The 12897-nt window shown below is 42.0% G+C and overlaps 1 protein-coding gene across 1 annotated transcript in view; it reads left to right on the forward strand.

Moving 5' to 3' along the window:
• Nucleotides 1-12897, forward strand: part of SDAD1 (SDA1 domain containing 1) — a 78480-nt gene that overhangs the window by 7331 nt on the left and 58252 nt on the right. The window contains exons 3-11 of the mRNA XM_073637319.1: nt 590-688; nt 3352-3462; nt 5205-5276; nt 5353-5453; nt 6323-6380; nt 6531-6602; nt 6689-6790; nt 9830-9899; nt 11986-12089. Of these exons, the coding sequence (XP_073493420.1) occupies nt 590-688; nt 3352-3462; nt 5205-5276; nt 5353-5453; nt 6323-6380; nt 6531-6602; nt 6689-6790; nt 9830-9899; nt 11986-12089 (789 nt within the window). The remainder of the gene's footprint in view (nt 1-589; nt 689-3351; nt 3463-5204; nt 5277-5352; nt 5454-6322; nt 6381-6530; nt 6603-6688; nt 6791-9829; nt 9900-11985; nt 12090-12897) is intronic.

Consider the following 12897-nt stretch of genomic DNA (forward strand, 5'->3'; position numbering starts at 1 on the left):
CATCTGTGTCAGCACATTTGCACATACGGATATCATGCGATTCTATGTGCGGATGGTACCCAGGTCTGGAGAAGAGGAGACTCTCCTCCAGACATTTGTATCATAGAACCTGTTAAAAAAGAATTTAAAATAAAAGATTATACTTACCTTCCGATGGCCCCCGGTGTTTTCTCCGCTGCGTACAGTCTGTTGTATGGGTCGTGGTGGTGTTAAAGGACCTGCCATTATTTTTTTATTTTTTACCATTCTTATTCTTTTTTTCAACTATTACTTGGTCGCACTATATAAATCCATGCTGGTTGCATGGATTTATATAGTGTGACCAAGTTGTCAAGCACTTTTCCAAGTGATGCTAAAATCTCTTGGAAAAGCGCTTGATAACCCGCATGCAAAAACGCTTGACAAACGCTTCTACCTGGCAGGAAAAAACGCATGTAAAATCCGCATGTGTTTTTCCTGCCAGGGAGAAGCGGAAAAAATCTGCAGCATTTCTGCATCGTGGGCACTTAGCCTAATAAAAATCTTAAAATGTTACTGCATTACATCCATGTGAAACTGGCCTTGATGTAGTTGTCTTTGTATATTCCAGACTGCTCACTGCTATCCAGAGCATCTTCAGGACTTCCCACAGCAGCTGAAATCAATCCTATCATCACAACACACCGTCATGGATCCAGATCTCAGAATGGTAATCTGCTCCTTGCATTAGGACCCATTCACACTTTTTTTTTTTTTTTTTACAGACAGAACACAGGCCACGTGCCCTTTTTTGCGCACTGAAGGTTCACCCCCACCCTTAAAAAAAAAAATAAATTGGTGGCATGTCCAACTTTGGTCTGCTTTTCAGACTTATAGCATCTTTGTGCTTGAAACCTAGATGTGTAAATGCTGCCTAATAGTTTTTTTTTAGGTAGCTTTAGCAGGATTATGCTGGATGGAGAATATTTTTTTGGAGCACTGTCTATTTTTTTATTTTAATAAGAAAAGTCAGTTGGAATGATAACTTTACATGTTCACTTTTCATGGAAATAGAGATATCTGATGTGACGCCTCTACTCAGAAAGCCCGTGTTTTACCCTGGGTGTTGGGGGACTCGGTGTCGGGCCTTGTGATGGGAAGATGGGATGCAGCCGTGGCCCGGGCCCGACCCGTGCTCAGGGCCGTCACATTAGAAAGAGATGGTGTGGGCTATTCCGGGTTGAGTGGCTGATTAACGACTACGCCACCTGTGGTGTCTGGTGAAGGCCACCAGCGCCGCTAGCAATCCTCTGAGGCCCGGTGTCATGGCGGCTAAAGTTCTCGCTGCTCCCCACAGGCGGAGCAGGGCCTCAGGGCAGGCAAGGGGGGTAGCAGTAGCGCGGAAGAGTACGGGCCCCGCGTTGCATGGTATGGCGCGTAATGAACAGTCCGGAGGCCATAGGGGTGAACTTCCAAAGCTTTACTCACTCAGAGATGTTAGCGGGAAGGCGACTCCCTGCTCCTCGCGGAGTCCTGCGGCCACCAGGGACGGGGGTCCGACTACCTCCGAGGAAGTCCAGTGTTCGGTAGCGACCCTGCACCAGAGTGTTCCTGCACTGCAGACTTCACCCTTTCCCGTCTGTGCGTGTGTGGATAGGCCGGGTCTCCCTCTGAGCTCCTCTCGGGTGGCAATTCCTCTCCATCCGACGCCCGATGGGATCCTCAGGGTCTAACCGGGCTTTCCCGTCCTGGACGTAGAGTACGAGGTTGGGGGCAGGTACTCCTTTTTCAGCCAGAATCCCTCTGAATAGATCAGGTAGGCGAGGACAGGTGGAGTGCTCCGCTCTGTCTGCATCCTCCCCGGGACCCATTTGCTGTGGAGCCACACTCTAAAGCTCCCGGGTCTTCTTGATCCTGTTGCTCGGCCGGGTTGAGACATTCCTTTGTCTGCAACCTTCCTCTCGTCCCAAAGATTGGGGTACGAGGGCTGTGTCCCATCCCGTTGCAGGCCCACACAGGATCTGCGCTCCCGGAGGGAAGTCACATTACACACAGTATTTTGACGGCACAGTGACAGCCGAAAGACTAGCAAAGGCTAGACCAAAAAGAACCAGCAGAAGACCAACGAAGAACCAGCCGAAGGACCCAAGATCAAAGATGGCATACTATTAAATATGAAATCTAAAGTGTAACTATCTAGTTGTTCCTCCACCCTCACCCACTAACTGGTTCCTACCACTTTGTGTTCCCCAGTCTCCCTGTAACCAGGGGAGCAGCACCTAGTGCATAATAGCTCCCTCTGGTGGAAATGTGGTGTTGGATGCAAAAGGTTAGGTCACAACCATCGCACTGGGCTTACCTCAGAGGAGGAACACCACACTCCATTAAAGAAGTGCAGCATTCCTGTGGCGGTCGAACCCTCAGGGGCGCCACATCTGACATGATACCATATTTCGGCTTTGGCAGTAATGTTACTCTGCTAAAGAGAATTCACAATGCACGTATCTGTAAAGGAAGGACGTGACCATAGTTCTTGCCACCAATCATGTTTACGAGAAGATGAGTGGCACTCCTAATCTGTGGGTGCACAAGTAGGGTCCCCCTCCATTAAACCTATATATTGAACTTGGCCTTCCATTGCTGGAGTTCCAAGTTCTTTTTATACACCAATCATGTTTAGGCATAGCTCTTTTTAATAGCCGAGTGTTAGTTTAAGGCAGAACAGTGAGGTGAATTACCTTTTCCAAAATTCTTTAATCTGTCAGTAGATTTTGAGGTTGGATCTCTATCGCAGGTTCTGCCATGGCAAATCTTGCAATAGTGGAGCTGTAAGCAGTCTTATTCAGTAGTTTTGTTAGGTATATACGAAAAATTACAGGTATTCCCATTTCCTTGATGTAACTCTTTGCATTCTTGTGTCAATTTATTAGTACAAGCACATGATGGGGGGGCACTTTCTTGATATAGGTGTATATGTCCCAGAGGTACAACCCCCTGTGGCTATTCCATAATTGTCCAAAATGTGAAAACTCTTTTACACTTCCACAAAAATATGTAGCAGCTGGCCAATATGTGTATGAGCCTTTTAATAACAGCACCACAGTCTTAATTCTGTACAGTCATGAGCAATACCATAAAAGTACGACGGGAGAGAGCCCGGTTTCATTACATTTAGTCTTAATATCGCAAAAATCCGATATGAGTGTATTTATTATAGTCTATTAATTTGTAATAGATGAAGCTGCTACTATAGTGATAGTTGTTTGAGACAACCACCCAAAATGTCAATGAAAAGTGGTCTTTGCAAATACAATGGATAATGTGTATAATGTATTGCTGGTGCTAAAAATCTAAGTATTTTTGTGTGCGACTCATTTGCTTCTTGTCTTCCAGACTTTATGCAAAGCTCTAGTCATGTTAAGAAACAAGGACTTAATAAACCCGTCTGTTCTTCTTGAACTCTTTTTTGAACTTTTAAGATGCCAAGATAAACTTCTAAGAAAGGTAATGAGATTTAGAAATATTTAATTTCTTAAGTACAAATAACTTCATTTGTTTAGAGTGGTCCTTTAAATAAATACATTAGAAAAATGCCCCTAAAGGGTTAAAACACCAAGAGCAGAGAACTGAGGTTTCTTGAGTGTGGTCCAGCCCTCCGATGCAACGTGTAGTGGTTAATTATTAGGCAATTTGTATTTTTGGTGATTAATTTGATTATTGAACTACAGTGCGTTTGGTCAGTCCAAAAGGTTAAGAAACCTGAATATTTAAAAAAGTAAAAGTGAGGTTATGTCTTTTTCGAATATCTACATGTGCAGAATTACTGGGCAACTATTAATGTGCTGTATTATTATTATGTAACTTAATGAAAAATGTACATTTTTCCATCTCGATTGTTCATTTTCATCTGTTAAAGGGAGAATAATAACCAAATAGCTCAAAATGTATAAAAATCCATTTCTGACATTAAAAAAATATATCAGTGACCAATATAGCCGCCCTTCTTTTCAATAAAATTCATAAGCCTTCCATATATGGTGTCAGTTTCTTAATCTGTTGCCAATCAATGTTTTGGGCAGCACCAACCACAGTTTCTTAAAGACTGTTCAGAGAGGTGACTGTTTTCCTTCACTGTAAATCTCCTGTTTAACAAGGACCCATAGGTTCCCAAATGGGTCTGGTCAGGTGAGGAAGGGGCCATGTCATAATTCTTTCATCTATAAGGCCTTACTAGCAGCCAAGCAGTGAAGGAGCTTTTATATATGCAATGGCACGTTGTTCTACATAAAAATCATGGTTTTCTGGAAAGATGCAGACTTTTTCCTGCACCACTGCTTGATAAAAAGTGTCTTCTAAAAATTGGCAGCAGATGTGGGAGTTGATTTTGAGTCCATCTTCTAACCCGAAAAGGTCCAACTAGCTCCTCTTTAATAACACCAGCCCATAGCAATATTCCACCTCCACCTTACAGGCGTCAGAGTCTAAGACAAAAGTCTGTGCCCATCACTGATCCAGCCATGGGCCCATCCATCTGGTCGGTCAAGAGTCACTCTCATCTCACCAGTCCGTAAAACCTTTGATTCCGTGTTCAGATATTTCGTGGTCATTCTTGATATTTCATCTTCTGTGTCTTGCTCAGTGGTCGGACTTCCACCTTCCTTACCTCAGCCCATGTCTCTGAGCACTGATCACCTTGTACTTCTGGAGCTTCCAGTTGCAGTTCTGGAATATGACAACAGTGAAGGATAATGACTTTCTGTTGCTTCACGTTTGATTCTCAAATCTTTGGCAGTTAATGTGAGTCTGTTTTTTTTTTTTTTTTGCGACCCTGTTAATTTTGCTTCAAAACTTTTAATGATCCTGTGATCACGCCCCAATATCAACAAAGCTTCTGTAAGACTTAACAAAATGTGACTTTCTCAGTCGCTTCTTTGGTTGACATGGGAAACCATGGGTGTATGCTACCAGGAGGCTGACACTAAGAATTACACTTAAAGAAAAATACTTTTTAGAGTTGGTTAAATCTTTTTTGCTCCTTTTTGCCTGAGGAAAGCGAGCTGCCTAATAATTCTGCACACAGTGGACATATTAGACGAGCACCTGGATTTTCCATGGTTCTATCGAGTTTACAGCAATATACTCAGTACATCTATGCATTGCTGTGATGTAGCAGTAATGCAATAAATCAGGGCATGGTGCACTACATAAAAATCTTTGGAGACCACTGTTTAATTTTTTTTTTACAGACCTTGTACACTCACATTGTAACAGACATCAAGAATATAAATGCAAAACATAAGAACAACAAAGTGAACACAGTAAGTACCCTCTCCACAGTACCTGGTTTGGGTAAGAGTACCCTGAAATAACCCATGTGCTACTTGTGTATTTTAGACCCTGCAGAACTTTATGTATACAATGCTACGAGACAACAATGCAATAGCAGCTAAGATGTCACTGGATGTCATGATAGAACTATACAGAAGAAATATCTGGTAAGTAAATCCAACAAGTGTGTGATGTTGCTTGTGGTCAGAGAATTGTATGTTGGCACAGTGAAATACTTTATACCTACAATCGACTCTGCAGCTGTGCCCAGTTTTCATTCCGGTTTCCTCTTTCAGCATATGAGCAAAGCAGTCAGTGAATTTCACTGGGAAAGCTGGGCCGAAGTATAGACAGGGAGGAGGGCTGACTTAGCTATTAAATCGGCAACTCTGCCTGTTCCATGCCTGCTTTTAATTGTGCAGGATGTAGCCACTCGCCAGGCCATCCTAACACGTCACTGTACGTGAAGCTGTAAATTTACTCTTAATTTTACTTCTCAATATTGTGTAGTAAATATTTACTATCTTAAAGGGGTTGTCCACTACTAGGATAACCCCTTCTTGATCTAAATGTTTGGCCCCGATAAAATAAAAAAATCTTATACTCCCCTCCTGTGCCATACCAGAGGTGTCGGCACTCACGGTCCCGGGGCTCTCCTGCGGTCGTTCGGACAGGTGAGCCTGGCGCCCAATCAGCACTGGCGTCACTGTCTCCATCCTCTGTCAAATTGAACATGGAGAAGTTTGTTCTGCAGCTGATCTCACTTCCTCTTCATGTTAAATTCGCCGGAAGGTGGGGACAGTGACGCCAGCGTTGATTGGGCATCGGGCTGACGTGTCACAACAACTGCACGATAGTCCCGGGACCACTAGTGTGGACACCGCGGGAACGTCGCTGGCATGGGAGGGGAGTGTAAGGTTTTCTATTTTATGGGGGCCAAGCGTGGGGTATGAGAAGGCGTTGTCGAAGTAGTGGACAACTTCTTTAAGTGATGATTATATTCTTTAATAGCTTGATGGCTTTTTTTTTTCCCCAGGAATGATGCTAAAACAGTCAATGTAATAACAACCGCCTGTTTTTCTAAAGTCACGAAGGTGAGTTTATAAACTTAACCCTAATTTATTTATTTTTTACATTTTTTTTTTTTTTTTTTGCAGTCATTAAAAATTACTGATTGTTTGCTACTGCATGTGAAATTTCAGGTGATGCATTCCTTTAAATCGCTGTGATTTTTTTCTTCCCAGATCCTGGTCGCAGCCTTGCAATTTTTTCTAGGGAAGGACAATGAGAAGAATGACAGTGACTCAGAGTCTGAGGTTAGTCCTTTAGGGATCGATGTTTCAATTTTGCACACTTTATTACTTTTTTTTTTGAGTAAATTAAATTCCCACTTAATTTAAAGGATGAAGGACCAACTGCAAGAGACTTAATGGTGAGATATGCCACTGGTAAAAAGAATACAAAGAGCAAGAAGAAATTGGAGAAAGCCATGAAAGTCTTGAAGGTACATATGCAATAGATATTTGTGTCATTTTAAGTTGTCTTGTTTATTGATATGGGATTGAGTTCATCTTTCATACATATGATCTATGTATGACAATAACTAATTTAGGACAACCCATAGACTTTAAACATTTGGGTGGTCCTCATGTTATTGTGCAGTGATGTTCTGAAACGTCATCGCATAGTAAGCCGCTGCATTAGATTGCAGTTTTCCCAGCTCTGAACATGTACCGAGTATACAGTATAGGAAGCTCTGACAGCGATTCTTCCTCTGGACCCAGTACTTACTGTGCTAGCCAAAAGTATTGGCACCCCTGCAATTCTGTCAGATAATACTCAGTTTCTTCCTGAAAATGATTGCAATCACAAATTCTTTGGTATTATTCTCTTCATTTAATTTGTCTTCAATGAAAAAAACACAAAAAGAATTGTCCTAAAGCCAAATTGGATATAATTCCACACCAAACCTAAAAAAGGGGGTGGACAAAAGTATTGGCACCCTTTGAAAAATCATGTAATGCTACTCTAATTCGTGTAATTAACAGCACCTGTAACTTACCTGTGGCACCTAACAGGTGTTGGCAATAACTAAATCACACTTGCAGCCAGTTAACATGGATTAAAGTTGACTCAACCTGTGTCCTTGTGTGTACCACATTGAGCATGGAGAAAAGAAAGAAGACCAAAGAACTGTCTGAGGACTTGAGAAACCAAATTGTGAGGAAGCATGAGCAATCTCAAGGCTACAAGTCCATCTCCAAAGACTTGAATGTTCCTGTGTCTTCCGTGCGCAGTGTCCTCAAGAAGTTTAAAGCCCATGGCACTGTGGCTAACCTCCCTAGATGTGGACGGAAAAGAAAAATTGACAAGAGATTTCAACGCAAGATTGTGCGGATGGTGGATAAAGAACCTCGACTAACATCCAAACAAGTTCAAGCTGCCCTGCAGTCCGAGGGTACAACAGTGTCAACCCGTACTATCCGTCGGCGTCTGAATGAAAAGGGACTGTATGGTAAGGATACCCAGGAAGACCCCACTTCTTACCCCGAGACATAAAAAAGCCAGGCTGGAGGTCGCCAAAACTTACCTGAGAAAGCCTAAAACGTTTTGGAAGAATGTTCTCTGGTCAGATGAGACAAAAGTAGAGCTTTTTGGGGAAAAAGCATCAACATAGAGTGTACAGGAAAAAAAAGAGGCATTCAAAGAAAAGAACACGGTCCCTACAGTCAAACATGGTGGAGGTTCCCTGATGTTTTGGGGTTGCTTTGCTGCCTCTGGCACTGGACTGCTTGACCGTGTGCATGGCATTATGAAGTATGAAGACTACCAACAAATTTTGCAGCATAATGTAGGGCCCAGTGTGAGAAAGCTGGGTCTCCCTCAGAGGTCATGGGTCTTCCAGCAGGACAATGACCCAAAACACACTTCCAAAAGCACTATAAAATGGTTTTAGAGAAAGCACTGGAGACTTCTAAGGTGGCCAGCAATGAGTCCAGACCTGAATCCCATAGAACACCTGTGGAGAGATCTCAAAATGGCAGTTTGGAGAAGGCACCTTTCAAATATCAGGGACCTGGAGCAGTTTGCCAAAGAAGAATGGTCTACAATTCCAGCAGAGCATTGTAAGAAACTCATTGATGATTACCGGAAGCGGTTGTTTGCAGTTATTTGGGCTAAAGGTTGTGCAACCAAGTACTAGGCTGAGGGTGCCAATACTTTTGTCTGGCCCTTTTTTGGAGTTTGTGTGAAATGATCAATGATTTGATTTTTGCTTCATTCTCTTTTGTGTTTTTTCCTTGCAAGCAAATTAAATGAAGATAATAATACCAAAGAATTTGTGATTGCAATCATTTTCAGGAAGAAACTGAGTATTATCTGACAGAATTGCAGGGGTGCCAATACTTTTGGCCAGCACTGTATGTGACCACCGGCTGACAGGACGGGAGAAGCTGCTGGGTCCTAACAGACTTAGATCAGCTCTATAGGGCAGCCAGGAGGCTGGATTTGACATATAACGGGAGATATGTAAACCCCGGTTACAGGGAAATTTAGAGTGGTTTTATGATCTTTTAAATGGCACAATGGTAAAAATTAATAATTAAAAGTGGGGGGCGGGAGCTGCTACCATTCCCAATATCTGTTTCATTCCCTGCCCACATTGGTGGGATAAAAAAACACGTGTCTGATTTATAAAAATATTTGTTACGGAAAGGGGAACACAATTTAAATTGTCTTTAGTCTTTTTGTGGAAAAAAATGTAGCGTTCTTATAGCTGCATGTACGAAAAAAATCTGAAGATATGACTTGGTCTTGAACTTGTTAAAGAGAACTTTTCACTAGTTATAACATGTTAAACTGGCAACATCATGGCAGTGTCTGCAAAGCTGAATAAAACTTTTTATTTTCTGATCTCCATTGCGCTGATAATGACTTGTAAAGTTTCATTTGTAATTTATGATACAGCAGCGTTGAGTTTTATTACAAACACCTCTGCAGCTCTACTTTCACAGCTCTGTCAGCTCTACCACTGCACCTTCATTGACTGCCATGAGATGGGAGCTGCTATAGGTGTTTGTAATCACACACAGCTCTGCTCTATACTACCCAGTAGGAGCAGAGATCAGGGCTGTCTATCATTACATCTCAGGAGAAAGCATGTTCTTCTGACATTTTTTTTCTCCTCCCCCTGCATGACATCTGTATCCTATGATTGGTCAATGTGATGCATGGGAAAAAGTACATTCTCCTAATGATGGATTCTCTGGTAACATCCACTTATAATGTATAAACTAAATTTACAAGATAATATCTCCGCAATGGAGAGGAGAAATTTGAGTACTACATTTTATTTAGCTCTGCAGCCACTATTACATGATGTGGCCAACTGCAGAAAGGTCCTCTTTAAACTATTCTAATGAAAGCATGAGAGTTGACTATAAGCGGTTTTACCTTTGAAATGATACAGTAGTTGGAAAAAGTTATGGCAAACCTCACTTATATTCATTTTGCTCGTTTGTGCCATTGTTTCTGAATCACTCAGCAACATAAAAAGAAGAGGCGGCCAGAAGTTTTCAACTTTTCAGCGATTCATCTGGTGCATGACCCTCAAGGTAATTATATTTATAGTTGATGTTCAAAGGAAACCAATTTCCCATTTCAGTCTTTTAGGTTAGACGTTGTCTAACGGCTATAGTTATATTGTAGTTATTTCTATTAAGGTACACCTATAAATGAACAACTTAGTGTACAAATACACATAAGTAGAAAACAGACATGGGTCCATCAAGTTCAGTTTCTCTCAATCAATTACAGTGCCTACAAGTAGTATTCAACCCCCTGCAGATTTAGCTGGTTGACACATGCGGAATTAACTTGGCATTGTGACATTTGTACTGTAGATCAGCCTGGAAGTGGGAAATGCACTGCTGCAAATTTTTTTTTTTTTTTTTTTTTTTTTTTTTTTTTTTAAAGTTAATTCAGAGTGTCATTTATTATTCAACCCCTCAAACCACAAGAATTCTGTTTGGTCCCCCAAAAGTATTAAGAAGTAGTTCAGGCACCAAGAATAATGAGCTTCACATGTGTGGATTAAAGATCTCTTTTGCCAGCCTTTTCTGACTATTTAAGACCCTCCCCAAACTTGTGAACAGCACTCAGACATGGTCAACATGGGAAAGACAAAGGAGCATTCCAAGGCCATCAGAGACAAGATCGTGGAGGGTCACAAGGCTGGCAAGGGGTACAAAACCCTTTCCAAGGAGTTGGGCCTACCTGTCTCCACTGTTGGGAGCATCATCCGTAAGTGGAAGGCTTATGGAACTACTGTTAGCCTTCCACGGCCAGGACAGCCTTTGAAAGTGTCCTCCCGTGCTGAGGCCAGGCTTGTTCGAAGAGTCAAGGCTAACCCAAGGACAACAAGGAAGGAGCTCCGGGAAGATCTCATGGCAGTGGGGACATTGGTTTCAGTCAATACCATAAGTAACGTACTCCACCGCAATGGTCTCCGTTCCAGACGAGCCTGTATGGTACCTTTACTTTCAAAGCGTCATGTCAAGGCTCGTCTACAGTTTGCTCATGATCACTTGGAGGACTCTGAGACAGACTGGTTCAAGGTTCTATGGTCTGATGAGACCAAGATCGAGATCTTTGGTGCCAACCACACACGTGACGTTTGGAGACTGGATGGCACTGCATACGACCCCAAGAATACCATCCCTACAGTCAAGCATGGTGGTGGCAGCATCATGCTGTGGGGCTGTTTCTCAGCCAAGGGGCCTGGCCATCTGGTCCGCATCCATGGGAAGATGGATAGCACAGCCTACCTGGAGATTTTGGCCAAGAACCTCCGCTCCTCCATCAAGGATCTTAAGATGGGTCGTAATTTCATCTTCCAACAAGACAACGACCCAAAGCACACAGCCAAGAAAACCAAGGCCTGGTTCAAGAGGGAAAAAGTCAAGGTGTTGGAGTGGCCTAGTCAGTCTCCTGACCTTAACCCAATTGAAAACTTGTGGAAGGAGCTCAAGAATAAAGTCCACATGAGACACCCAAAGAACCTAGATAACTTGGAGAAGATCTGCATGGAGGAGTGGGCCAAGATAACTCCACAGACCTGTGCCGGCCTGATCAGGTCTTATAAAAGACGATTATTAGTTGTAATTGCAAACAAGGGATATTCCACAAAATATTAAACATAGGGGTTGAATAATAATTGACCCACACTTTTATGTTTAAAATTTAATAAAATTCAACTGAGCAACATAACTTTTTGGTTTGTAAGATTTATGCTTCTGTTCATAAAACCTACTCTCGTTTGCAGTTTGAAGGCTCTAACTTATTTGCATCTTATCAAACCAGCTAAATCTGCAGGGGGTTGAATAGTACTTGTAGGCACTGTATAAAGTGTTCACATGGTCTCTGCTATTACTACCTCTTGTGGCTCTTAAGACCTGTATGTCAAACAGCTTGCAAGCCTATTTAACATTTTCCTTAGTTTTTGAGAACAGGGAAGATTTTTAATAAGGGGTAAATTGCAAAGTTGCTTGCTTTTATAAGCACTTTGTGATTTTTACCCATTTTTAATCTCAAATAACCCCTATAAGTGCAAAATATTTTTAATGAGGAGTTAATGAAACAAAAAAAAAACAACCTTGGAGCTCTTTACAATTTCCACACTGGTTTCAATATTTCTTTTAGATTTTGCAGAAAAACTTTTGAAGGAGTTGGAAAAATCCAAAGAACGATTTGAAGTCAAGATGATGTTTATGGACCTCATTTCCAGGCTTGTTGGAATCCATGAGGTGGGTTGCTGTTTATCTTGGTTTGTTTCTAAAAGAAAATTATTTTTCTGCTACTTTTACAAAAGGTCACAAAAATCTGTGGGAGGAACACTGCGTTTTAAGCGGTTGCACACAGACAATTTTTTTCGCCATACAGCCGTCAAAAAAATTGGTCCCCCTGTTTTGGCACCCAGCTCAATGAGCCTGACTTGTTAGCCACTCTGGTGCACCAGATACGTTCATTTGAATGGCTGACATTTGACCATTGCAGGAGAAATCAGAATATCATCAGAGGAAGATATATGGCTAGACTTTTGGTAGCCTTTTAAAGATGATCTGATTATTGCTACAACAATTCTTCTCTAAACCTGTCGTTTAAAATAAGAGCCACTTGTTGGCGTGCCCATGTGGCAGGTTGAGATGGTTAGTTGCCTGAATGTAATAGTCATGACCATGGTCTTCCTAGTGAGAGCTGCTCTTTGCAGGATCTCTATTTTTTTTGATTGCAAGAAAGGGTGTCGACAAATTTGGCAACCAAACCAAAAACAACACCTGTCTGCACTACATAAACTACAGATGGCAGCCTTTTATATAACAAGAAATCTTGGGATTCTCTAGCATTTTTATCACTATTCTACCACTCAGTGTGTCTCAGACGCAGTGACTGACAGCTCAGTCATCCAATCTAATGCAGGGCCGTGTTGAGTGGTCTGTATTTTGATTGACAATCTGAGACTGGGAGGTGTTGAGCTTCCTTAAGGTGTTCCCTGTTCCAAGTGATTACCCAGCTACTTAACTGAGCTGTCAGTTCCAGATAGCTGCCAGTCAT

This window comes from Phyllobates terribilis, unplaced genomic scaffold (genome assembly GCF_046119375.1).
Source record: "Phyllobates terribilis strain yellow unplaced genomic scaffold, ASM4611937v1 Scaffold_1__5_contigs__length_1240528914, whole genome shotgun sequence".
NCBI lineage: Eukaryota > Metazoa > Chordata > Amphibia > Anura > Dendrobatidae > Phyllobates > Phyllobates terribilis.